The 25,103-nt window shown below is 40.5% G+C and overlaps 1 protein-coding gene across 2 annotated transcripts; it reads left to right on the forward strand.

Moving 5' to 3' along the window:
- Positions 1 to 210: 210 nt before the first annotated feature.
- On the forward strand, positions 211 to 23,507 carry Ttpa (alpha tocopherol transfer protein). Of its 2 annotated transcripts, XM_038348404.2 has the most exons (5): positions 221 to 460; positions 6,411 to 6,564; positions 14,249 to 14,442; positions 17,743 to 17,853; positions 21,601 to 23,507. In XM_038348404.2, the coding sequence occupies exons 1-5, from the start codon at positions 257 to 259 to the stop codon at positions 21,772 to 21,774; spliced, it is 837 nt and encodes a 278-aa protein (XP_038204332.1). In that variant the 5' UTR covers positions 221 to 256; the 3' UTR covers positions 21,775 to 23,507. The 2 variants fall into 2 exon arrangements, with proteins under 2 accessions (XP_038204333.1, XP_038204332.1); XM_038348405.2 differs by lacking the exon at positions 17,743 to 17,853 and having other exon boundaries at positions 211 to 460.
- The last annotated feature ends 1,596 nt before the right edge of the window (positions 23,508 to 25,103 follow it).

Genomic DNA, 25,103 nt, shown 5'->3' on the forward strand with positions numbered 1-25,103 from the left:
GACTTTCAACACCAGGACTTTCCTTAACTGAGACTGGCTCCGGCTACTATAGAAAGCCCTAAGAACGCGATCAGCACCGGAGGGCACCACGTGGGTTCCTTTAAGAGGGTGCCGAGTCCCTTGCCCCGGCGGGGTGAGAGAGTCCAGGGCTGCCCGGGTGAGTGTGCGTGGGGCGGCGGCCACGGCGAGGGGCGGAGGGTGGCGCTGGGCCCACGCTTTTCCCCGCCGCCCTGGCAGCGGCGGTGGCGCGGCGGGCATGGCAGAGATGCGGTCGGGGCCAGTGGCCGGGCCACAGCTCAACGCGCTGCCCGACAACTCGCCGCTGGTACAACCCGGCTTGAGGGAGCTGAGGCGCCGAGCGGAAGAGGCGGGCGTCCCGCAGACCCCACACCCGCTCACAGATGCCTTCTTGCTGCGCTTCCTGCGCGCCCGGGATTTCGATCTGGACCTGGCCTGGCGGGTAAGTGTGCACCGGGCAGGATCCACGGGAGCCGGGCTTGGAGATGTGGCTGCAGGTGCGCCCAGAGCCCCGGGTGTCCCTCCTCCCCTCCCCGCGGAAGCTGGGGTCCAGGCCGTCCCGTCGGACTTCTCTCCGTCCAAGACCGTCTCCAGGATTAGGCAAAGTGGAGATGCCGAAACTCAGCCCTTACACACCTGAGTAGATAACTCCAGGAGAGGTCAGAGAAGAACTAGATGGACACCTGAAGGCGTCTTGAAAAGGACTATGCTAATAGAGCTACATGACAGGGCTGTCAGGCAGTTTGGCATGTTTGCAATTCAGGGCGGGAAGCGCGATTCTTTTGTGTTACAGGTATCCACAGCCACACAGGCAAGGGACCCTGGGACTGGGGGACTGGAGAGGTGCGATCTTGAGTTTGTCCATCAGGGTCACAGCTCTTATCTGTTCAGTAACTGTGAGGACAGGACAGTAGTTTCGAGAATTGTACGTTAACCTGTAACTTCTAGAACAAGATGTGCTCAGCCCTGTGCTTGGCACAGAGTAAGTGGTCAGCGGTCAGCGGGAGGATCTGACCATGACCGAGACCTTTCTCCAAGGGAAAACACTAGGGTGCTGAATTCCAACATCTCCAAATTTATTGAAACTAATTTTATTGGATAAGTGCTATATATGGTCAAAGCAACACAAATAATACAAACTAGTAAAAAGTGCACAGGAACTTCTAAAAAGGACAAAACTTCCCACCACAAACTTTAGTTAGTAGTTGAGTGCCCAGAAGTAACATTACCGGTTACTTCGTGCATGTGGTCTGTGTTCTCTCAAACAGGTGCCTGTGTTTTTATTGTTTATTTTGGCTTTTTCTGGGCCACTTGTTGCATGATCACTGCTCATGCCTTCCTCCAGTGCTGCCTTGTCATCATCCAGTGATGGGGACCCAGTGTCACCATGCTCCCTGCTCATGCCTTCATCCAGTGATGGGGACCCAGTGTCACCATGCTCCCTGCTCATGCCTTCATCCAGTGATGGGGACCCAGTGTCACCATGCTCCCTGCTCATGCCTTCATCCAGTGATGGGGACCCAGTGTCACCATGCTCACTGCTCATGACTTCATCCAGTGATGGGGACCCAGCACTGCCATGCTTGCCATTTAGCCCTTCATTTAGTGTTCTCATTTTTCCAGTTATCTTTTTTTGTTTTAGCCACTTGTTCTATTTTTTTTTGCTTCCAAAATACCTATCTACATCAAAGAAATAAGGTCTTTGTCCTAGCTTATAGCCTTTCTGATGTTTAAACCCTGACCTATCTGAAAGAACTAGAGTGTTTAAATATGATTAAAAGTATTGACTATTTTTTGTTTGCTCTTGGGTTTCATTGGTGTTGTGTTCTCTGGTGACGTCAGCAGTGCATCAGAAGGAGGCTCACAAGCTCACTGTGTCATCATCAGGACTAAGTCCTGATGTGCAGCTGCCGTGGAGCTGGGGAAACAAGCTTTCTCCATCCTTCCACCGATACTTGTTTTTATTTATTTTTATATACATTTATTTATTTTTGAAGAGCCTTGTGATCTTGATAGACACTGGCGCTCTGCCTTTCACAGAACCAGCAGTTTCCTCTTGTGACACTGCACTCAAGTTTTGCACAGGACAAACACGCACTATACTACTGTATGACACCCCTACCCTCTGTTTGGGGTTCTGTAAAATTATTTTTCTTTCTTTCTTTCTTTTTTTTTTTTTTTTTTTGTTTTTTTTTTGTTTTTCGAGACAGTGTTTCCCTGTAGTTTCTAGAGCCTGTCCTGGAACTAGCTCTTGTAGACCAGGCTGGCCTCGAACTCACAGAGATCTGCCTGCCTCTGCCTCCCGAGTGCTGGGATTAAAGGGGTGCGCCACCACTGCCCGGCATTTTTCTTTCTTTTTTGAACTGGAGACTGAACCCAGGGCCATGTACATAGTAAGACAGTCATCCATAACTGAGCTGCATCCCCAGCCCTTTTATAAATGCTCCTGCCAACAATTTCTTTAGAAATGGATTATGAATTGCTTTTCTTTTAATGTTGATTTCAATTTAGTGAGATTATTTTGATGTTAGAAATTAAATAACAGCTGCACTTACTAAATTAAATTATCACTTCACTTCTTTCCCTGTTCTTACTGGGTGTGAAGTTTCTGAACACCGTGATCAATGAATGCACTAGCATGCACTTGGCAGCTACTGAATATTAAAACATAGTCCCTATATTTAAAAGAAGTCTTTAAAAATACAGAGAGATATCTAATAACTAAATCTATGAGCTATTGGTCTTAGCTGCTTTTTAAACAGTCATGAATAAGCAGGTAAGGATATAGAATCTGTCTGTAGCCTTCGCGAGAATGTTTACATTTCCTGTATTCCGTCTTTTGCTGAATGATTTTCATTGCACAGACCCTTGATGAATTGCCTAGTAGGACTGTGTCTGAGTCCGCTGGACAGAAACCAAGTCTCTGCTTGTGACCTCTCTGTTTTGTCTGCCAACTGGGAGGAAAGAGGAAAGGGCAAATGTATGCAACTTTCTATTTTTTTTCTGAAGTGGTAGTTAGTGCAATCTCTCCTCATGGTATATAAGCTCTAACACTTTGTAGGAAGAAAATTCTAAAATACCCTCAGTTATAATGCCATTTCTTATTATTCTGGTTTTCTAAGTTACGATAAATTAGTATTTTCTAGTCTTAATAGCTTTCAGTACAGCTGCGGCACAGTAGAGTAACTAACTCATCAGTATTCACACAGCTGTAGAGTAACCCATCAGTACTCACACAACTGTAGGGTAACCCTTCAGTACTCACACAGCTGTACAGTAACCCGTCAGAACTCACACAACTGTAGGGTAACCCTTCAGTACTCACACAGCTGTACAGTAACCCCTCAGTACTTACACAGCTGTAGAGTAACCCGTCGGTACTCACACAGCTCTAGAGTAAGCCATTGGTACTCACACAGCTCTAGAGTAAGCCATTGGTACTCACACAGCTCTAGAGTAAGCCATCAGTACTCACTGCTAAGCAGTGGCACAGTAAAGTAACTCATCAGTACTCATATAGCTGTTAATCTGTGGCTCAGGGCTTTGAACTTGGTTGAAGCTCAGGAAAGCCTGTGCTACTGAATCGCTTCCCTGGATCCTTCAGGTACGAACAGTAAGCATGAAATAGCTTCCATCTGTTTGACAAGAAAATGTCTAGTTCCTTACATTTCTGTCTTAAGCTGGAAGGATTCACAATAGAATACTGATAGTTTTTATAAGAGCAAGATAGACCATACTACACACACACACACACACACACACACACAGACACACACACACATGTATGTATGTATGTATGTATGTATGTATGTATGTAATCCTTGAGTCTTGCCATATAATGCCTGGTATTTTTTTGAGGACTCTATCGGCAAGAAGACCAATAGTGTACATGGTCCACTAGATCTGGGCCAGAACTGTGAGCCAAAATAAACTTCATCTTTTTGTAAGAGGCACCATCTATGTTATTATACTATTAGCAACAAAATAACCCAAAACAATTTTTCTTCTTCCTGACAATTTCTATCAGACTGGCTTCTTTTTGTGAGGTTTATCATACCATATGTAAATTTTAATCTTCATTCTTCTTGGTGGATAAACATAATTTCTTAAGGTTATTATCTATGTAAGGGGATAATGGTAGTTACTTATAAGGCAAAACTGAGAAGATGGTATTGTACTTCATAAAAGTGGCATGAATACTTTGTGTGTGTGTGTATGTGTGTGGTGTCTATGTCATGGTTTGAAAACAGACAGAAAATGTAAGAGGGTACCCCAAAACAGAACATTTTAAATAGACATTTCCAATTTCTGACTGAAATAGACAGCTTTCAGTAACAATAGTAAAAAATATTCACTTGCGGCTGGGGTTTTTTTTTTTTTTTTTGTTACTGTTGCTATGGGCTCGAGTTTGGTCCAAGAATTGCTTAGTAGCAATTTGTTTTTATTATTAACATTTATGCCAACTGTATTTGTGAATTTGTTTATCAGTGTAGAATAAATGACCAGAGATTTGGGTTCTTAGCCTTTGGGAGATTGAAGTGTCAAGACGCATGGCAGTAATTGTTCATATTTACAGAGATGATTCTTTTCAAGCATGGGCACAGCTGATGGCTTCACACCTTGATCTGTTCTTTTATTCAACCTGTTTTCATCTCCTGAGGCCACAATCTGAAGATATTTGCTGGATGTGCTGCCTCCATTAGAACCACCCTCTCTAGCAAGACACACTTTTACATTCCCAGGACAATAAAACCATTATTCTATATGATCACCGAGGTGTTGCTTTCAGCATTTACATGGAATACAGATTTTTGTCTGAGGAAATTGTCCAAATACAACTGAGCATCATAAAATGCTATTGACACTGATTCTGATGCCACCTAGGGCAGGAGGAGGAAGGGACAGTCATAGTAGTGGACAGAATGAATGCATCAGAGCTACAATGTGCCTCTTGTTCTTGCTGCCTTTGGAAATGTCTATTTAGGTCACCAATTATTTTTGCTGGCAAATTGACTGACTTTCTTCTTTCTTACTTTGCTGCATTTGACTTTTAGCACGTCTCCTGTTTAAGCTAAGGAGACTTCATTAGATGCAGAGAAGACAGAGACAGACAGAAAAAGAAGATGACAACATGAGAATAGGAATAGGAAGAAGGAGGACAGGGAGAGAGGGAGGACCACAGAGGCTCTGTCCTGGAGGACTCCATGGTGATGCTTTTCTCACAGTCCAATTGGCCCTTCTCCAGCTCAGTCCCAGCCAGGGCCTTATTTCCCAGCTCAGAACTCCCCTTCTGTATAAGCTAGTATACAGGAGGATTCTCTGGATTACCACTGTTTTATGGCTACAGCTATCATGTTTATGGTAATAGATTTCAAATAGGAAGTTCCTTTGATGAAGATTCCCCAGATTAAGACCCTAAGTCAGTGAAGGACAAGGTTCCCATGCAGTATCTTCCTAGTATTTCCACAAAATGCTTGCCATTTCTTTGCCTTTCACCTAACTGAGGTTTGACATGGCTAAGAGCACCCTTGAAGCATAAAACAATTCAATGCCAATCTAGGAAATATGACAATGCCAAAAATCAAAAGAAAATTGATAATAACTTTTTGTTGACTGGCCAATTATTATGGCACTTCTATAGGTGACACAGTGAGTTTCCTTTAGACTATATTTTGCCAAGATCTAAGTTGTAGTTATATAGCTTCTTTACTTCTAATTTATTTGATTGGATTTCAGTCCTTCTTCCAAAAGTACTAGGGGTAGTATTTTAGTTATCTATTGCTAAGTAGGAAACCTCCCTTAATGTTTCTGATGTACAGCATGACTCCACACTTGCCTGTGCTCTGTGACTTGGCAAAAGCTCAGGGCAATGATGCATTTTGGTTCCTCATGGTATCCAGTGGTAATCTGACTGAAGTTAGACTATGTAGGATGGCCTCTCCCCTTCCTGGGCTTTTCTCCATGTGCCCTGCTCCCATCCTGTAATCTTAAATATGCCTGGGTCAAACTCAGAAGGCACCAGGCTTTTGGGTCCAGCATAGTTTCATTTCCACAGCTACAGTATTGGACAAAGAAGGGTATAAGACCAACTCACATCTAAAGCCAATTCCACCTTTCGGGAAGGTATACATCAGTCTGGACTTGCTGGTGACTATTTTGGGAGACTATTATAGAAGGCAACTAAAAATACTGAGTCTTGACTTGAGTTCATGGCCAACTCTTGCAGTCTTAAATTCTTAATGAAAGGAGCTCTGTCTTTTATAGTGAAAAAAACTCTTCCAGGTTCTGATATGATAGATACAAGGTTCACACACAATATCAAGCCTTTCAACTGTTTTACAAAATGTTTACCATGTACATCATTTATGGCCACATTTAATTTTATTTTTCAGTTACTGAAAAACTACTATAAATGGCGAGCAGAATGCCCAGAGTTAAGTGCAGATCTGCGCCCTCGAAGCATCATTGGACTTTTGAAGGCTGGCTACCATGGAGTGTTGAGATCCAGGGATCCCACTGGCAGTAGAGTTCTTATTTACAGAATTGGTAAGTCATATGCAGCTCTTCTCCCTCCTGTTTTGTTTTGACATTTCTTTCATTACTCGCTGTTCTGGTGTTTCTTTTCGCCAATGTTTTATCTCATCGGGCTGCTATAGTACAGTCCCATAGACTGGTGGCTTAGACACAGAATTTTAGTTCTTAGTGCTGGAGGCTGTGAAATCCGACATCAAAGCACCAGTGATTTTGATCTGATGAGGGCCTGTTTTCTGGTACACAGAGATTTTCTCAGCCTGACATCACATAGTATAAAAAATATAGTAGCCCTTGGGGCATCTTAAAGTGGCACTAATCTCATTCATGGAGACTCTACCTTTCTTTCCCACTCATTTTCCCAAAGCTACTTCCCAACACCATGAACTACATTGTTAACATGGCTCAGCAAATCGAAGTGTTTGCTACAAAAGTCTGATGACCTGAGTACAAACTTTGGAACCCATAACGAAAGGAAAGACCCGACTCCCTAAAATTATCCTCTGACTTCTACATTTGAACCTTGGCATGCGCTCTCTCTGTCTCTGTCTCTGTCTCTCTGTCTGTCTGTTTGTATGTATGTATGTGTGCCGGTCTCTGTCTTTGTGTGTGTGTGCGTGTATGCGAGTGTGTATGTGTGTGTATGTGTGTCAGAGGGGTGCAGGCAGAGCACTACCATGAACTTAGAGGTAGATTTCTAGCATATGACTTTGGAGGAGACATAAATTTTCAGATCCGTCACTGGTGACCTGTAATCTCTGTTGCTTCTTTAGTTCTGTGTGGTTGAAACTTCCAGTCGAGAGAAGAGACTCACTCTCCCAGCCTCCTAGTCCATTTGAAAGAATGCAGCTAGCCGACATTTCAGGAGCAGAATTTCCTTGTAATGTATTTACGAATAACTATCTCTCTCTGCCTGCCTACCTCAGTGGAGTCTCAAAATACTGGTCATGCAGACTTTGGACTTTGAGGTCAGCTGACTTTGAACTTCTGGGCTAAAGCGATCATTCTGCCTCAGCCTCCTAGTACTCAGTGTGATTACAGGCAGGCACCACGCCCAGTAGCCCTCTCTTTAAAGATTTAAAACGCACATGTATCAGTGTTCACTCCTACCTCACTACTAAGACCTCTGCCGTTATCTCAATTGCTTGCTGCTTTGTCGGGATGAAGATACTGTCTTAACTCTTGAACGTATGATGTAAGTGAGTATCACTGGACTCTGCATTTTTTTGTTCCAGTTTAATGTATCATCAACAAGCACATAGTAGTGGCTTTCCTGTCCTTCTGTTGCTCCATGCATTTCAAAGGAAGTTTCTTAGGAATGGTGTGGCCCAACATATATGTTTGAATTAGCAAAGAAAACTAACATATTACAAGAAACTTAGGGTTTAAAACAGTAGAATTCAAATTTTCAGATAAACCACAAAGAAGTTTTTAGTGTTCCCAGGACACACTTATACTAATATCTTGTACCCAGTTTTATCAGAGATTCACCTTTAAGTGGTGCTTATATTTTTGTGCAACAACTGTGTTTAAGTCCCGAGAGCATAAAAGTGAAACATCCTGCTGCTTTTATTTTAGCCCTCTGTCCCCTTTTAAGGTGTCTGGGTTTGGAGTGCTGTCTGGGCATTGTTCTTTTTTTTGTTTTTGTTTTTTTTTTCTAGTTTAGCTACTGAGACAAAATAGGTGAGAAGACAAACTTTTATAGTGAGAAAGCAATATGATTTTTTGATCACCAATATCTTAGTAGCACATTAACAGGTCTATTGTATAGCCTAGGCTTCTGGAAGTATAGTTACTTAAAAGTGTGTTATTTAGGAGCTGGGATAACAGCTCAGCTGATAAAAAGCTTGTTATGTAAGCATGAGCACTTGAGTTTAGATTCCCGGAACCCATGTAAAAAGCTAGTGCACGCCCCAGTGCGTTGTCTATAATCCTGATGATGGAGACGGGTAGTTGCCTGGGGTTTGCTGCCCATAAGTCTAGCTGAATCAGTCAGCTTGAGGCTCAAAACGTAAGGGAGAGAATTATAAAGACATTCACCATTAATCTCTGATCTCCATGTATAGCCACATGTGCATGTTACACACACATACACACACACACACATACAGAGAGAGACAGAGACAGAGAGAGAGACAGAGAGACAGAGAGAGAGACAGAGAGAGAGACAGAGAGAGAGAGAGAGAGAGAGAGAGGTGTTGTTTAACTCAAAGATATTTAACCTCAAAGATACATAGGTTGAAGAAGGAAGGTCAGAAAAGAAAGGTATATTATAAGCCTCCTGTGTGTTACGTTATTCTAGAATAAAAGGAAGAAACTTAGAAGTATTTTATGAATAAAATAAAAGGACAGAATAAGATTTTGTAGATTTTCTCAGTCTAATTGAATTGATGGAATAGCTGCATCTGTTTTCCCCCAGAAGCCCAGTGCAGTAACCTCCCCTCTGTACTATGTCTGCACAGTAAAAGCAGTGAAAAAATGCAGAGCCCTTTTCTCTGGTGGACTTCTATCAGCACCATGACAGAGGATGTAATTTGAAGCCTTTATACTACCATAATATAGCAGAAAAAGCAATTTTAGCAATGAAGATTCAGTTTCAATCATAATTGAGTTATTATGAGTTGAAGCAATGGGGCATGTTGACTTTATTGAAATCTACACAATGCACAGAGTAAAAACCTATAAGCATAGAGTTGCTGTGAGAATTACATCTTATTTCATATAACAATGCACGCACATATATGTACACACATACATATATATAATAAGAACATTAACTGACACACAATAGTTAATAAATGCTAAGAAGATCTAGGGAAGAAATAAAATTCTAATTTCTCATGTCTTTCTTTATGGTGCTTACTTAGCTAGTACCGTGCAATAGAACCCTCAGTGATGCCCCTGTTTGACAGTAACTACTAGCCTGCACATGACTATAGCATAAAGGTGGAACCAAAGCTGCTGGGATGAGGAACTGAACTTTTAATTTATACTCACAGAAGGTGAATACAGTGCAGAACAGGTCTGACAGGTCACTTGGCTCAGAAATTAGTCAGAAGAACTGTTTATGGTCTGCAAATCCCGTTGTGAGCTCACGTTTCATTATTGTTGCTTTCCGTTCTGAAATTCCTCAGGACACTGGCCTCAGCCTTCGCTTCACATGCGTCTTATTTCTAAAAATTAAAAAAGTTGTGTGCATTTGTGCATATCTGTAGTGTTCCAGTTTCTTCCCATATTCTTACCAAGAATCTGAGTTGCTGTTAAATCAAAGGGAAATCTCATGGCCATCTCTTCCCTTTCTAGGTCTTTATCTTTTTCCTCACAGCGTTATTAATACCAACTAGCATTTAGAGCTGTTAAGTCAGCCTCTGAAACCAAAAACTCCTCCTTGGTCTCACTCCAGCCTCCACCTGCCACACTCTGCTCTCAACTTTCCTGCCCTCAGCCAGACTCTTTGTGTTCCTGCCAGTCACCGGACATGGTTTCTCAAGACTCTCATGTAAGCCCTGATCTCATTTCCCTCCCAACTCTCTGAAAGGACGTTAGGCAACTGTGGTAAGCAATCCTCCTTCCAGCAAATCTGCTTAACAGGCCAGGCTCTATTTGGCTTCTGCAGTAAGCCAGCACTTCTCTCCTGTGAACTACTGTTCTGTGTCTCTGTTACCACGCATCGCAGGAGGTTTTCCTTCATCCAGAGCAGGTATTCTTCATTTCTACCACAGGAAGTACCTGCTTTCATCAGCTTTTCAGTTCTGAAATTCCTCGGGACACTGGCCTCAGTCTCCATTTCACGTGTATCTTATTTCTAAAAATTAAGAAAGTTATGTGCATTTGTGTGTATCTGTATAGAGGTATGTGCATACGACTGAAGATGGCCAGAGAGATCAGAGACAGTATGGGGTCCCCTGGAACTCAGTTACAGGATGTTGTGAGATGTTTGTGAGAAACGTGGGTTCTGGGAATGAAATTCAGGTCCTCTGCAAGAATAGAACACTCCTATCTGCTGAGTCATGTCTCCAGCCCATCAGCTTCTCATATTTATCTTTATCTCTCTCTCTCCTATAAAGGAGGAAAACAGATCTATTCTAGACAGTCTCTATTATAAGTATTATATAAACACAAATGATTACCAGAATTGTGTCTTTACCATGTTTTATTCTTTGGGGATTCAGATTAATACAATTGGTTTTCTGTTCTTCCTGCATCCAGTTGGCAGTCTTCTGGTCAACATTGTGGAATGTGTACATATGATCTTTCTACCCCCAAACACTATCTCAATAAATAACACAGCCAAGTTACCTGGAGGCCAAAGCAAGGATACTTGAATTTCTGAGCTTTTTCAATTTCTTAGTTATTAAACTTTCTTTTATTCTTCTTCCCTCTTTTCCTCCCTTCTCCCCTCCCTTCGATAAGATCTCACAGAACCTAGACTGACTTTGAACTCAGTGTATAGCCAAAGATGACCTTGAACTCTGATTCTCTGGCTTCTACCTTCCAAGAGCTGCGATTCCAGGTGTGCACCATCACACCCGACCTGAAACATTTTCTGCTTCACATACGCTTTAGGCATTCAGTGGACTCCAGTCTGAATTGCTATGCATTTTTTCAACTAAGGATTATTTTCTCTATCATTAATGTTCCTCTCTTGTTTCCTGCTTTTCGTTTGTTATTTGTTTCTGACTTCTTTGGGTTTTGAAATGTCCAGATTCAGCTGCATTGGTCTCAATTTTTTGACAGTACCAGATTCTGTTCTTTTATGTGTGATTGGAAAGCATCCCTCAACTTGGCTTTTTTTAAAACCATTATTCTTTCACTGATTGGCTCTCTTCTGCTGCTTAACCAACCCATCGACTGATATTTTTGAGTTAATTTTTATTTCTAAGATTTCAATTGATTTTTATAAAAATAGCCTCTCTTAAAAAAGAAAATATTTTTATTTATTCTTTGAAAATTTTATTCATGTGTATATTTGGATCATATATATCCTGTCAAGCTTCTCACAGACATCACTCCACATCTCCTTTCCAAACTCCTGTCCTTTTTAATAACCCATTAAAGTCCAATTAGTACTGTCCATATGCAAATGACATCCCTTGGAACACGGCAGCTGAGCAGGGGTTGCATCCCTGAGTACAGAAGGCTTTCCCTTCCCAGAAAGGTCATTTGACAATAGCTTCTGGCCAGGATGGGGGCGCACTGAGTCCTTCCCCTATTAACGCTGGAATGTTCACTGACTTGATCACAACCACCACTGCTGTCGTGAGGTCGGGAGCTCACCAGCATTGCCACACCCAGAGGACATGGTTTCCCAGGAGTCTGCGCCAACCTCTGTTTCTCACAATCTTTCCACTAGGTCTTCTGAGATGGTCCCTGATGTGGGGTGTGTGTGAGTATGTGTGTGTGTGTGTGCGCGCGCGCCTGTGTGTGTGCACGCGCGTGTGTGTGTGATAGATGTCCCATTTATGGCCGAGAACTCTACTCCACAGTCATTTAGTCTCTCCACTTCGACAGTTTGTAAATGTCAGTGTTAACTGCCATCCACTGCAAAAAGAAGTTTTTCCAATGAGGGCAGAGAGCTGCACTAATCTACGTGTATAAAAACAAGTATTTAGAAGGTAGTTTGATACTATAATCATTTAGTAAAATCGCAGTAATAGGTTCCCCCACAGGGGTTATGACATTCCTGTCTATAGTCTTGTGACCAGATTTACAATACCAGGTATGTGGCAGGCCTCACATATAATTGGGAAGGAGTTGCTTGCATAGTGGTTATGCCACTATTGCCACAATGGGCAAATCTGGCTAGATCTGTTATTACGGAATCTCTCTGGGTTCACAGGTGGGTAAGGGTGTTGATGACTTTTATCCTGCAGTAGCATATATTACACCTTTCAGCTCCATGAAAGCTAGTTAGCGATGAGGAGGCTTCCCGGTCCTGTGATGATCGAAGTGTGTGGTTTTCTTCAGCAATATGGTCTTATCACCAATAATTACCCTCTCCAAAACATTTCTTTATTTATTGTGTGTATGCTTGTGTGGGTGCATGGGTGTCACATCATGGGTGAGGTCAGAAGTCTACTTTACTATCAGGAACCTGTTCTTCCCTTCTACCACTCTGCTTCCTGGTATTGAGCTAAGCAGTAAGACTTGGTGGCAAAAGACTACGCCCACTGAACCATCTTCCTGGCTCTATCTATCCTTACAAATAGCTTCTTCTTCATCCCTTACATCTGTGAAGCCATTCCTTCTTTTAATGCAGCTTTCTCTTTTAACTGTTTTTTAAAATATTTATTTATTTATTATGTATACAATATTCTATCTGTGTGTATGCCTGCAGGCCAGAAGAGGGCACCAGATCTCATTACAGATAGTTGTGAGCCACCATGTGGTTGCTGGGAATTGAACTCAGGACCTTTGGAAGAACAGGCAATGCTCTTAACCTCTGAGCCATCTCTTCAGCCCCTTAAGTGTTTTCTTGATTTTTACTGCTTTGTCTATGGAGTTTGGTTCCTGTCTTCTTGTATGTGTATTATATGACAATTTTTAATAAATCTTGATCATTTTTAAATACAACCTCCTTCCCTGGCCATTACCACTAACATTTCTGCTTTCCATACCTGTTTTAAGGATGGTGGGGAGGACAGGCTCTGTGGACAGGAGTATCAGTACCTTCTCTTACCATAGATATTGTGTTTTCTCTGGGTGTGAATAGCTGCCTTTCCAAGCCAAGCTTCCCGCCCAAGCCTGTAGGGGTATGACTGATCTGTGCTGGTCCCTGAGATCTGGCAGATGACCAGCTTGTCTATCTGCTCTACAGGCTTTTTCTTTAGCAACCTCTTTGGTTGCTGTGTTAGTCATCTGTCCATCATTGTGACAGGGCTCCTGAGGGAATCCTTGTGAGAGGAGGAAAGAGGAAAGACTGGCTCCAGAGGTTTAAGCCCATCATTAGTTAGCGTCATTACTGTGGGCTAGTGTTGATGCAGAATGCCATACCAGGGAGAATGTGATGGGGGACAGCTGACAAGATTATGGGGACCAGGAGTCAACAGCTGAGAACAAGAGACAAAATATCCTCGTCAAGTGCACACACATAATGACCCACATCCTCCAGCCAGGTCCTATCTCCAAATTCTCAGTACTAGCCGCCTGTCCGCTAAGTTATGAATCCATAGATGCCTTAGTTCACGGATGAGCTTAGGGCCCTCTTGAGCTAGTTCCCTCCAGACAGCATGACCTCTGAACCTGATGGACTAAAAACCAAGCCTGCAGCACATGAGCTGGTGGGTAGACTTCAGATCCAAACCACAAGCTGCTGCGATCCTTGCTGCTGTTTGCAACCCAGGCTCACACTTTTTCATTTCTGATCTTGGAGCACTGTCAGAGGCATTAAACATGTTCATTTCCAGGCACGACCCTCTCTTGAAGTGATGATGTGATCTCATTTGTCAATCAAATTTGGTCTGCATTCATTCCTAGGCCATGTTTTAAAATCTATTCATATCCAGAAATTAAAGGAAGCAGGGAGAAGCAAGCAAATATTTGGACCTCAGTTCAATCTATTTATTACTTAATTCATGATTCCTTGTTCATGATTTTATTTTTATACATTCTTTAGGCCTCAAAATAATTTGTTCCCTTAAAGAATCTTTCTGATTCTTCACCCAGTGCTAAGATGCAATGTCTTTTTAATTTATTGTAGCATCCTGGGACCCAAAAGTTTTTACAGCCTATGATGTATTTCGTGTAAGTTTGATCACATCAGAGCTCATTGTACAGGAGGTGGAAACTCAACGGAATGGAGTCAAGGCTATATTTGACCTAGAAGGCTGGCAAATTTCTCATGCGTTCCAGATTACCCCATCTGTAGCCAAAAAGATTGCTGCTGTACTTACAGTGAGTATATATTGAAACTATTAGTATATATATATATATATATATATATATGTATGTATGTATGTATTATGTGTGTGTGTGTGTGCGTGTGTGCTCAGGGGCCAGTGCATGTATACATTGTAACTGTTAAATGTATAATAGTATTTAATTGTATTTGTACATTTTTTGAAACTTAAATATTATACATGGTAGAAATATTTAAAGAATGTCAATAGTAAATATAATTAATTTATTAAAAATGTAACAAACCTCAAAACAAATACTTTCAAACTAAGTAAATGCAGAATATATACATTTAAATATAACATGATTTTATTTTATTTTTGTCATTTAAGCTTTCTTCCTAAACTAAAATATTGACTCAAGCCAGGTGTGGTAGAATACATCAGAAATTCTGGCATTTAGCTGGTACAAGCAGGAAGGTCAGAAGGCCAGCCTGATGAGACCTAATGTCAGAACAATAATAACAACAGAAGTTGACTTAACAATTGTTGTGGAATAGGATATTTGTTTAACTATGTAAAAATGTGTTACGTTTGTTTATGTTGCAGAATATTGTTTAACTATGTAAAGATGTGTTTCTCTTTCGCCTTGCCTGCCTTGGTATGGGAAGTCCTTCTGTCTATGTGTTGCTTTTATTTGTTAATGACTAAAAAATTGCTTTGAGCCTGTGGCAAGGGCAGAACAGAACTAGGCAGGAAAAGCTAGGCTGTATGCTGGGAGAAAGAGGGCAGAATCAGAGAGAAGCCATGGAGCAGCCGCCAGAGTCAGACATGCCAAAACTTTGCTGGTAAGCCACAGCCACGTGATGATACACAGACTAATAGAAATGGGTTAAATTAATATGTAAGAATTAGCCAATAAGAATCTAGAGCTAATGGACCAAGCAGTAATTTGAATAATATAGTTTTTGTGTGTTTATTTTAGGACTGAGCAGCCAGGAACCAACAGTCTCCCTCCAACACTACCTAAGGCATTTGATTGGTCTAATAAAAAGTTAAACAGCCGGGCAGTGGTGGCACACGCCTTTAATCCCAGGACTCCCAGGGAGGCAGAGGCAGGCAGATCTCTGTGAGTTCGAGGCCAACCTGGGCTACAAGAGCTAGTTCCGGGACAGTCTCCAAAAAAAAGCTACAGAAGAAACCCTGTCTCGAAAAACCAAAAAAAAAAAAAAAAAAAAAAAAAAAAAAAAGTTAAACAGCCAATAGCCAGGGATAGGTAGGACTGGCAGGCAGGGAGAAAAGGGGAGCCATCTAGCCCAGGCCAAGCCAGCCACAGAGGAAGCAGGAAGATAAGATGGACTTTACACAGATGAGGTAAACGAGCCTCATTTGGGGCAGCACATAGACTAATAGAAATGGGTTAATTTAAGGTTAGAAAGCTAGTAGAAATAAGCCTAAACTAAGATTGAGCATTCATAATTAATAATAAATCTTGTGTCATGGTTTGGGGGCTGGCAGTCTATAAAGCCTGCTACAAAAATTTAACAATGGTGCAATGTCACATGTCTTGCTAGCTATAAATTGATATGCTTTTCTTCAGAAATCAAATCTTTGTGTATATACCTGTGTTCTTGTGTGTATACCTGTGTTCTTGTGTGTATACTTACGCATGCATGAATGTATGTAAGAAAGCCAGAGGAAAACCTTAGGTTTCGTTTCTCAGTTGCCATTTCTCCTATTTTGATACACAATCTCTCCTTGGTCTTCACTGATTAGGCTGACTGGCTGGTCAGTGAACCCCAGGGGCCTTCCCCATCACTCCAGTGCTAGGGCTATAATCATATACCAACATGCTCAGCTCCCCACAACTCATCAATTTAGGGATCAAACCCAAGTCCTAATGTCTGCATGACAAGCAGATGAGTAACTAAGCCACCTTTCTAGCCCCCAAAGTCTTTTTTAAATGCCATTATTTTTAACCTATTAATACTACTTCTCGGACCCAGCTAATGAATTATCTTGAATACAGTAAGGGCAGTGTATGTTGTAGCAATAATAGTTTACTATGTGCTAGATACTTTTCTAAGGCTTCCAAATGTTTTTATAGTTAATGGCCATCCTAGGTGATGGCAGACAATGACAATTTCAAATCAGCAGTGACCTAAGGATCCTAGTGCAGTCTGCAGAGGGCAAAAGCTGTTCTACAGTCACCTCTCTTCCTAGACACAGACAGTGCCTTGCAGCATAACGTAGAAGAAAATTAGATACAACTTACTTGCCCCAAAATAAGAAAGTGAGCACTTAAATGATGACATCCATTTGATGGACCATCTCAGCAACATTAAAACTCACAATGCTCACCACAAATCATATTGCAACAATGAGACAGGACAGAATGCAAGAAGGCAGTTAATTTTAAATAAAATTATACATAGACTGTGGGAAAACCCAATTAATAATACATCTCAAAATTGCAAGAAGGGGAAAAATTCTTCATAGAAGAGAAAAAAGTATGTATTAACCTCAATTACTAAACTTTTGGGTAAGAAAACTGTGAATGAGTTTTTTTTCAGGTATTAACCTTTTAAGCTTTCTAAGCAGTGTATGACTTGGACACTAAAGATATATACCAATGTAAAAAATTTAAATGTGTGCCTATTGTGATATTCTTTCAGTTTTCATGGATGCTTGATGTTTTTCCTCTAAAAATATTTTTGGTAAAAATACTAAGTTAAAAATGTCTCAAGTTGTGATTGTTTCCTTAGGAGAAGCTTTATGTGTGACTAGGGAGTGGATTTTCTGATCAAAGTGTGTAGATGGTTATTAAATACTTGGCCTAAACTAGGAGGATAAAGCCTTCCTACAGGTCTTTTTGAGTCCACTGACAGTGATAGATAAACCAGGCTTTTGTGTTGATGGAATAAACCATTTGAAAATGGAGTCACACTTTAGAGTCTGCTGTAAATGTGTGTGTGCGTGTGTGTGTCTGTGTGTGTGCACCACACGCATGCATAGAGGACAGAGGTTAATGTCTTCTAGTGTTCTCCATTTTATTTTTTGAGACAGGGTCTTAAAATCAACCTAGAGCTCATCATTTCTTCCCGGCTGGCTAGAGAAGCGATCGCTTGCCTCTGGTCCTCTGCTCTGGGGACAGGCATAGCCATGGCAACTGTTTATGTGACTGCCTGTGGTCTGAACTCAGGGCTCCATGCTTGCATAGAATCACTTTACCCAATGGGCCGTCTTCCAGACCATTACCATAAACTTATAATGTGTCCGTGGAAGAGACTTATCTTTAGGAATGTCACTGCAGTATTTATGTTGTGTTATTAAGGTTGATTCTTTATCCTTTCAAAAGGATTCCTTTCCACTGAAAGTTCGTGGCATCCATTTGATAAACGAGCCAGTCATTTTCCATGCTGTCTTTTCCATGATTAAACCATTTCTGACTGAAAAGATTAAGGGCCGGGTGAGTAAAATATATTCAAGTTATTTTATCTCCTGAGAACATTCTTACCTCTTCCCATTTAAGGACAGTTTTACTATATACCCATGTCCCTTGGCCAAAAAACCATTGGAAAAATATTGAAAATCTTATCAAACATGTCAAGGACTCTTATAAATTAAAATTTACTTTAAAAAAATCTAGCATTACTGGCTGTGAGACTCTGGGGAAATTGAAGTGCATTTATCACTGGAGAGTAAAATATATTCCCTGTAGAGGGCAGTGTGGTAATAGTTATGACAAACTATCTCAGCATTTTCTGGAAATTCATCAGCTAGATATAGCTGTGTACCAACAAAAACATAGATACAGAAAAAGATTAAAACCACCAAGCATTCACCGTGAGGGGCTGGTCGAAGTAACTGTGATAAATGCACACAAGAATGCAGGGTGTGTTTCAAGGTGAGATGCATTCTAGGCAGATATTCCATGCAGTTGATAGTAGGCTACCTTTTTTTTGGGGGGGGGGGAAGGGGGAGAGTAAGAACATATAATTATGTTTGCACCAAAATGTATTTTGTCAGGATAAACAGAAATGGGCGATTTCCAAATGACCCAGCAAGGGTGGGTGAAAGCAGAGTTAGTAGCAAAATCCCGGTATGTTTTTAATCTTGTTTTGATTTCTAAGTTATGTGAATGTGTTACTTATATAAATAAGAATGCATAGTGTCTTAAGTATCAAATACATGCAACTAAAACTTATCATGCCTGGGGAGTATGATTTCACATCTGACAGCTGAATCAAAGGAGTTGGCTTTCACTAACCTGTCCTGCTGAGTTTTTTGTAGAATTTTTTAATTCAAGTTTTGTTGTTTATAATGTTTGAAAGGTTTAAAAGTTTGTTCTTCACAACAGCAACTGCTTCCCTGCACTGATCCACAGAGGAATATTCTTACAGCTTCCACTCAGGGTACTGTTAAGCTGTCCGGCTTGTCCCTTACTTCTAGGTTCAAGTGACCCTCCCACTTCAGCTTTCTCAGCCGCTGAGGGATGCACAGGTTGCACCATTTGCCTGATATAAATGTCTTTGGAAGAACATTGTGACTTAAGCCTAAAAAATATAAGTAGTGATGGCATTTATTATGATGGTATTAATTATAATTATAATGAGATACTTTGAAACTTTTCTTCCCTCTTTAGAAAGCATAACATCTTATACCTGGTCAGAAAATTATGATCCTATAGAGATTCTTTTCAGTGTAGGTGATCCAGCTGGTATTTCTTTCTCTTTATTTTCCTTAAATTTATTTCCTTATTCATTGACAATTCTAAGTATGTATTTCATCTATTTTGCTCATTCCCCTACCCCTTACCCTTTTTCTCACTGCTATTGAACTACTTCTTCCTACCCAGTCCCTCTCCTTCTTTCTTGTATTTTTATTGCTATTTGTGACTTCCAGTGGGTATTTCTGGCTTAAAAAAAAGATTTGCTCTATTCTTTAGTTATGTGTATGTCTTCGGGGAGGTATGTATCTATGAGTGCAGGCATCCTTGCAGGCCAGGAGAGAGTGTCAGATCTCTTAGAGCTGGAGTTATGTGTGGTTGGGAACCACCTGATACAGGTTTTAGAAACTGAACTCTGGTCCTGTGGAAGAGCTTCAAGCAATCTTATCTCTCCAGGCCAATTTCTTTCTGTCTTTCAGAAAAATCATCCCTTAATTGTAAGCTCTAGTGAAGCTGGCCACTTCTGGCTACTTTGCATTTAGCGTTTTATGTAGGCCATTTTGTTGTCCCTTCAGTGTAACTTAGTAACATTGGGTACAATCTGATTAACTCCTAAAGTTCTAAAAATAAGTATATCTATTTTGGGTTATATTCTGAACAATTAAAAAAATGAGAATAACTAAATCTAATGAAAAAAGAGAATATAAACCAAAAAGAGAAAAACTTTAAAGGCTGAGATGTTGGGACTGGAGAAATGGCTCAGTGGTTAAGAGCAGTGCTTGCTCTTCCAAAAGTCTTGAGTTCAATTCCCAGCAACCACATGGGGGCTCACAGCCATCTATAAGTGAAAACTGGTGCCCTCTTCTGGCCTGCAGGCATACATGCAGACAGAACACTTTATACATAATAAATAAAACAAAACACGAACAAAAAAAAAAAAAAAACCTCAGATGTTAAGTGAAGCAGCTTGGTGAAAGTCAACTCACATCAGACTTGCCAAGATGGGTAACAAACCCAGGCACTTTTCCTTCTCAGCCTCTTGGCAACAATATACATGTCAATATTTCTCCTTTCCCTAGAAGATTTCTTCTCCACTAACTGATTGCATTTTAGATAGTCTAAAAAAGTCAAGGGGTTGCAATCTGGAGTTACAAACTGCCCAGTGTGGGTGCTGGGAATGAAGGTTCGCTGAGCTTTCTCTCATCTTCCCAACCCTCATTGTTCCTGCAGCTCTGCAGGGAAATGATCCGCAGAGAGGCAAGAATGAAACTCGGTTCAGCAATGACTTTCGTTAGCCAGGCTGGTTCAAATTTCTGGAGCCTGACTCCAGGCGGTTTGTCTCTTACACAGTTAAACACTGTAAAACTTTGGAGAACAAGTTTCCTCCTGAGAATTGTCACAACCAAGCTTAAGGCGGTGCTACGTGGGAACTATTTTGCAAACTGTATCTCCAGTGAAAGCTCCAGTGACCCCTTCCACAAGAATGGGTTCTGTTGACTGAGGCGGATAAGGGTCTAGGGAGCAAAGGTTCGTAATAAGCATAACAGCAAAAAAAAAAAAAAAAAAAAAAAAAAAAAAAGCCTTGTGGGGGCTGGAGAGATGACTCAGAGGTTAAGAGCACTGGCTGATCTTCCGGAGGTCCTGAGTTCAATTCCCAACAACTACATGGTGGCTCACAACCATCTGTATATAATGAGATCTGGTGCCCTCTTCTGGCCTGCAGGCATACAAGGAGGCTGAACACTGTGTGCACAATAAATAAATAAATCTTTTTTTTAAAAAGCCTCTCTTGCAAAATACGTGGGTCTTTTTCCATAAGAATGTGTTATAGTGACTGAGAAACAACACTTAGGAGTCTGCGGGATTCAGGTGATGGCTGGCTCAACAGAACAGCTAAAGGTTACCAGATTGTTAAACAGCATCCACTCCAGTCTTCTGGGTGGACAGATGTCAGTTTTGTCCATTGGGAAAAAAAAAAAGCATGTGTGTTTAGCAATTCTGGTTTCTCTAGTGTTATCTGTAAGCCCTTGGGCCTCGTGTCGTTCTACAGCCCTAGCTGTGGGAAAGATATTTTTGCTTATTTTCTTTAGCAAGATCCACTTTTGATTTCTATGGCTTGCTTTATTTTGCCTTTACTGGCATTCTACACTTTTTAAAATTTAAAATGAAAATTTAGGGTTCACAACTGTAATTTCTTGATGGTATTGCATCCATTGTCTGCAATCATATAAATTACTCATGAGCCTAATTGTGGATAAAGCTATATGCTTCTATTTACTGTGAATCAATATCAGGTAGTAAATTTTATCATCCTTTTGTAAATATACAAATGCAAATCTAAGAAAACAATAAAATTATCATTTACATCAGCATTATCTAAATACCTAAGTACCATTCCTGGATAGGAGAAGAATAAAGGGTACAGTGTCTATATGTACCTGCCAGGCCCAGTGTATCCTGTTTTGTGAGGTTTGTGTTTCCACTGGAAATGCTTCTATCATGCTGAAGTCAAAGACAACACCTTCTAAAACACTGTGGCTCTTTCAGATTCACCTGCATGGGAACAACGACAAATCAAGCCTTCTTCAGCACTTCCCAGACATTCTTCCTCTGGAATATGGAGGTGAGGAGTTCTCCATGGAGGATGTTTGCCAGGAGTGGACGAATTTTATAATGAAGTCTGAAGATTATCTCAGCAGCATTTCTGAGACCATCCAATGAGAAGTTATTTCCTGGGGATGACTTCCTCATTTTAACTTCAAGGATGGGGTCCTATCTGGTTACTAAATTCAAGAGCAAGCCTTCTAAATAAATTGAAGCTTATCAGACCTTTAAACATGCAACATGGATATCTGGGGAATGTTTTAACTTTACAATGCTCTTCCCTTTGAATTAATTAATGTTAGAAGAGATTCCTGTTTACATGAGAAGAACAAACATAGCTACATCTAAAGTACCTATTCCCGTGTATCTTTGTATGGTTCGGACAATTTCATTTTAAGGAAAATTTTATGATCATACTGTTTAATACTAGATTGATGACTAGTCCACCGCAAAGATCCTGTGCATATCAAGTGATGGACAAACTGTGCTTAGTTGAGGATGGTGTCAGATTAACATTCAGACTGCAATCTGAGTTCAACTTTATGCTGGCAGGATAGCTTATCTCAGGAAAATCCTACGTTAGCAAATGAACAGCAGAAGAAGCCTTTGAATGTAAGTCTACATGTCACCGTATTGTATGCAATGAAATCACTATGGTTGATAGAACTGATTTAAAACTTTAGAAAATATTCTGGCCACAGTTGATGCTGCCTTATGCAGCCTTATGTTTTCAAATAAGTAGAGGTGAGAATTGTGGCTTCTGTTAATGTTCTACACAGTCTGCTTATACCTGAAAAAAAAAAAAAACAAAACAGAGCTACACAAAGAGTTTACATCATGTTTAGCCATCAGCAAGTATAACTAGCACTTTTCAAATTAGTCATAAAAGAATTTGAGTTTTCCTATTATCTCAGAATAGTCTAAGTTCCATGATTCATGTTTAGTTTAAACAGTCATAGGTAGGGTGTGCTGTCTGTGCCACAGTGTGGTTCATTTCTAAGACTTTCATTCATTGGGAAAGATGTAATCTTATCCCTTATTCAGTTCAGTCTTAAATTCCTGAAATAATTTTTGTACTCAATGTTGTCTATTAATTTTATTTTATACTTGAAAGAATACAAAGTAGAGAATTTATTAAATATGTGTTCAGTATTAATCATATATTAGTATCTTTGTGCAAGGATAGTTTTCATTGCACAGGGTGTTTTTCTTTATAAGAAAATGAGTCTAATCAGATGAGCTGATACTTATGATTCTCTGTACATATACTTCTGACAAAATCGAAGAGGTGCAGATGTTCTTCAGAGAACGTGTTTAATTTTGATTTAGCAATTCGATGCTACCTTTACTATTAATTTTACTAAAGGAAAATCTTGCTTTTTTTCTTAAAACGTTAGTCTTCTTTATTAAATCATAAAATTAAAATAATATAAATAAAAATAGAAAATTAGTTAAAGGAATAAACAGCAATAAAACACCTCCAGCTAGTGAAACTTTTAATCCTAGAGGGAAACTCAGATGTTTCTTATTTACCTGTGGCTGTTCAATCACTTGCATGATTCTGTGGAGGAATGGCACATGCCTATAAAAGCTAATGTTGCAAATGTCTTTTTAATGTGTGCATTAGTGGTGAAATTTTTATAAAATGCAGCAATTCTATGAGGACCATTGATTAACAGTGTGAGTAGACAGCTTTGAATGATTCTGGGCAAATGACTGGAATTCTTTATGTGCCTTCACTGTAGATGTGCCAGAAGTGTTTTCTGGAAGGTGAATTCCATAGGTGTTTACTATGTTGCACTTCACAATAATTTGTTTTAATATTGTTAAAAATAAATATCTTTCTCATACACCATGGTGTCAATTTTTTAATTTAAAATGTAAATGAGGCACTGTTTAAAAAATGCTTTTTCTTTCAGAAAAAAATGAAGACAAAATACTTCTCATTTCCCATTATATGAATGTTGATTCCTTTCTTTCTAAGTCTTAGGTGCGGGCTGCTTTATCCTGCTGCTGAGCTTGGTGGCCTTGGCTGTGTCAAGTACCGACACTGTGCCACACACTCCAGTTCTGGCCTAGAGTTATCTGTCTTTGGAGTTCATGTGCAGTTTTACATGGAGAGTAAAAAAATACCTAAAAAAATAAAACCTAGTCAAGAAAAACAAATCATTTGGTTGATACAGTAGCACGCTGATTTGTGGTTTTTAGTTTTATTTTCATGTTGCTTAGACTTTTAACTCAAGTGTGTCCAGCTTAGCTTTCTACAGTTAGCTTTGTGGCTCATTGTATGTATATGTCTGAGGATATGGGTTCTAGTCCCAGCATTTCATAAAACAAAGTAAAACGTAGATAATCCAATTTTAGAACTGCTTCCTACCAACCGAGATCATGATTTTATTGGTTAAACTAGATTTTACTGATGGAAATAGAATTAAAGTTCTTTCAAAATATTCTCTTTACAACTTAAATTAAATATATAGATCAAAAATTAAATTATAGAAAGAAACCAACCCAGCCAGTGAGTGACATTGTACTTTCTGGAACACTCCTCACAGACTGTATATGCTGAGTTTTGCCTTTGTTAGATGGCAGAATTGGGGGAACTGGGAGTTACAAACATGGAACCAATCATATTAAGACTGGTGGAAACCACTGCTTAACACAGCCTCAATGCTCCCCCCACACAGCCTCAGTGCTCCCACACACACAGCCTCAGCACTCCCCTCACACAGCCTCAATGCTCCCTCAAGGCCTCAATGCTCCCTCAAGGCCTTAGTGCTCCCACACAGCCTGAGTGCTCCACCCACACAGCCTCAGCGCTCCCCCCACAGCCTGAGTGCTCCCCCCCACAGCCTGAGTGCTCCCCCCCCCCACAGCCTCAGTGCTCCCACACACACAGCAGTTAGGCAGGCTTGGTGCTGAAGCAGTAGCTGAGAGCTATATTCCTGGTCACAGACAGCAGGCAGAGACAGGGAGACAGCCGGGCGTGCACTTTTGAACCCTTCCTGCAATAAGGCCATATTAACCCTTCTAATCCTCAAACAGTTCTAATCCCTGGTTCCACTAAGCTTCAAACACATGCGCCTATGGGGGCCATTCTTATTCAAACCACCACATTCCACACCCTGTCTCTATGGGCTAGTAATTATATCAGAATGCAAAATACATTTAGTCCAACTTTAAAAGTCCCATAGTCTTTTAGACTCAAGACTGTTTAAAAGTCCCAAAGGCAATCTCTTAACTGCAACCTCATGTCAAAACAAAAGCAAAAAGCAAACCATACGCTTCCAACATAAAATGTAACCAGATATATACTACCATTCTATAAGGGATGAAGGGGAGCATAGTTGGGAAATGCTGGCCCAAAGCAAGGCCAAAAACCAGGAGAGCAAATTCCAAATTCTGCATTTGTCTGATATCAAAGTGCTCTTCGAATCTCCACTTCC

Source organism: Arvicola amphibius, chromosome 11, assembly GCF_903992535.2.
Source record: "Arvicola amphibius chromosome 11, mArvAmp1.2, whole genome shotgun sequence".
NCBI classification, from domain to species: domain Eukaryota; kingdom Metazoa; phylum Chordata; class Mammalia; order Rodentia; family Cricetidae; genus Arvicola; species Arvicola amphibius.

Coding starts and splice junctions, on each gene's coding strand:
- Ttpa (XM_038348404.2), top strand. CDS start 257: ATGGCAGAGATGCGGTCGGGGCCAGTGGCCGGGCCACAGCTCAACGCG. Junction 6,565..14,248: donor AGTTCTTATTTACAGAATTG/GTAAGTCATATG, acceptor AATTTATTGTAG/CATCCTGGGACCCAAAAGTT. Junction 14,443..17,742: donor AGATTGCTGCTGTACTTACA/GTGAGTATATAT, acceptor TCCTTTCAAAAG/GATTCCTTTCCACTGAAAGT.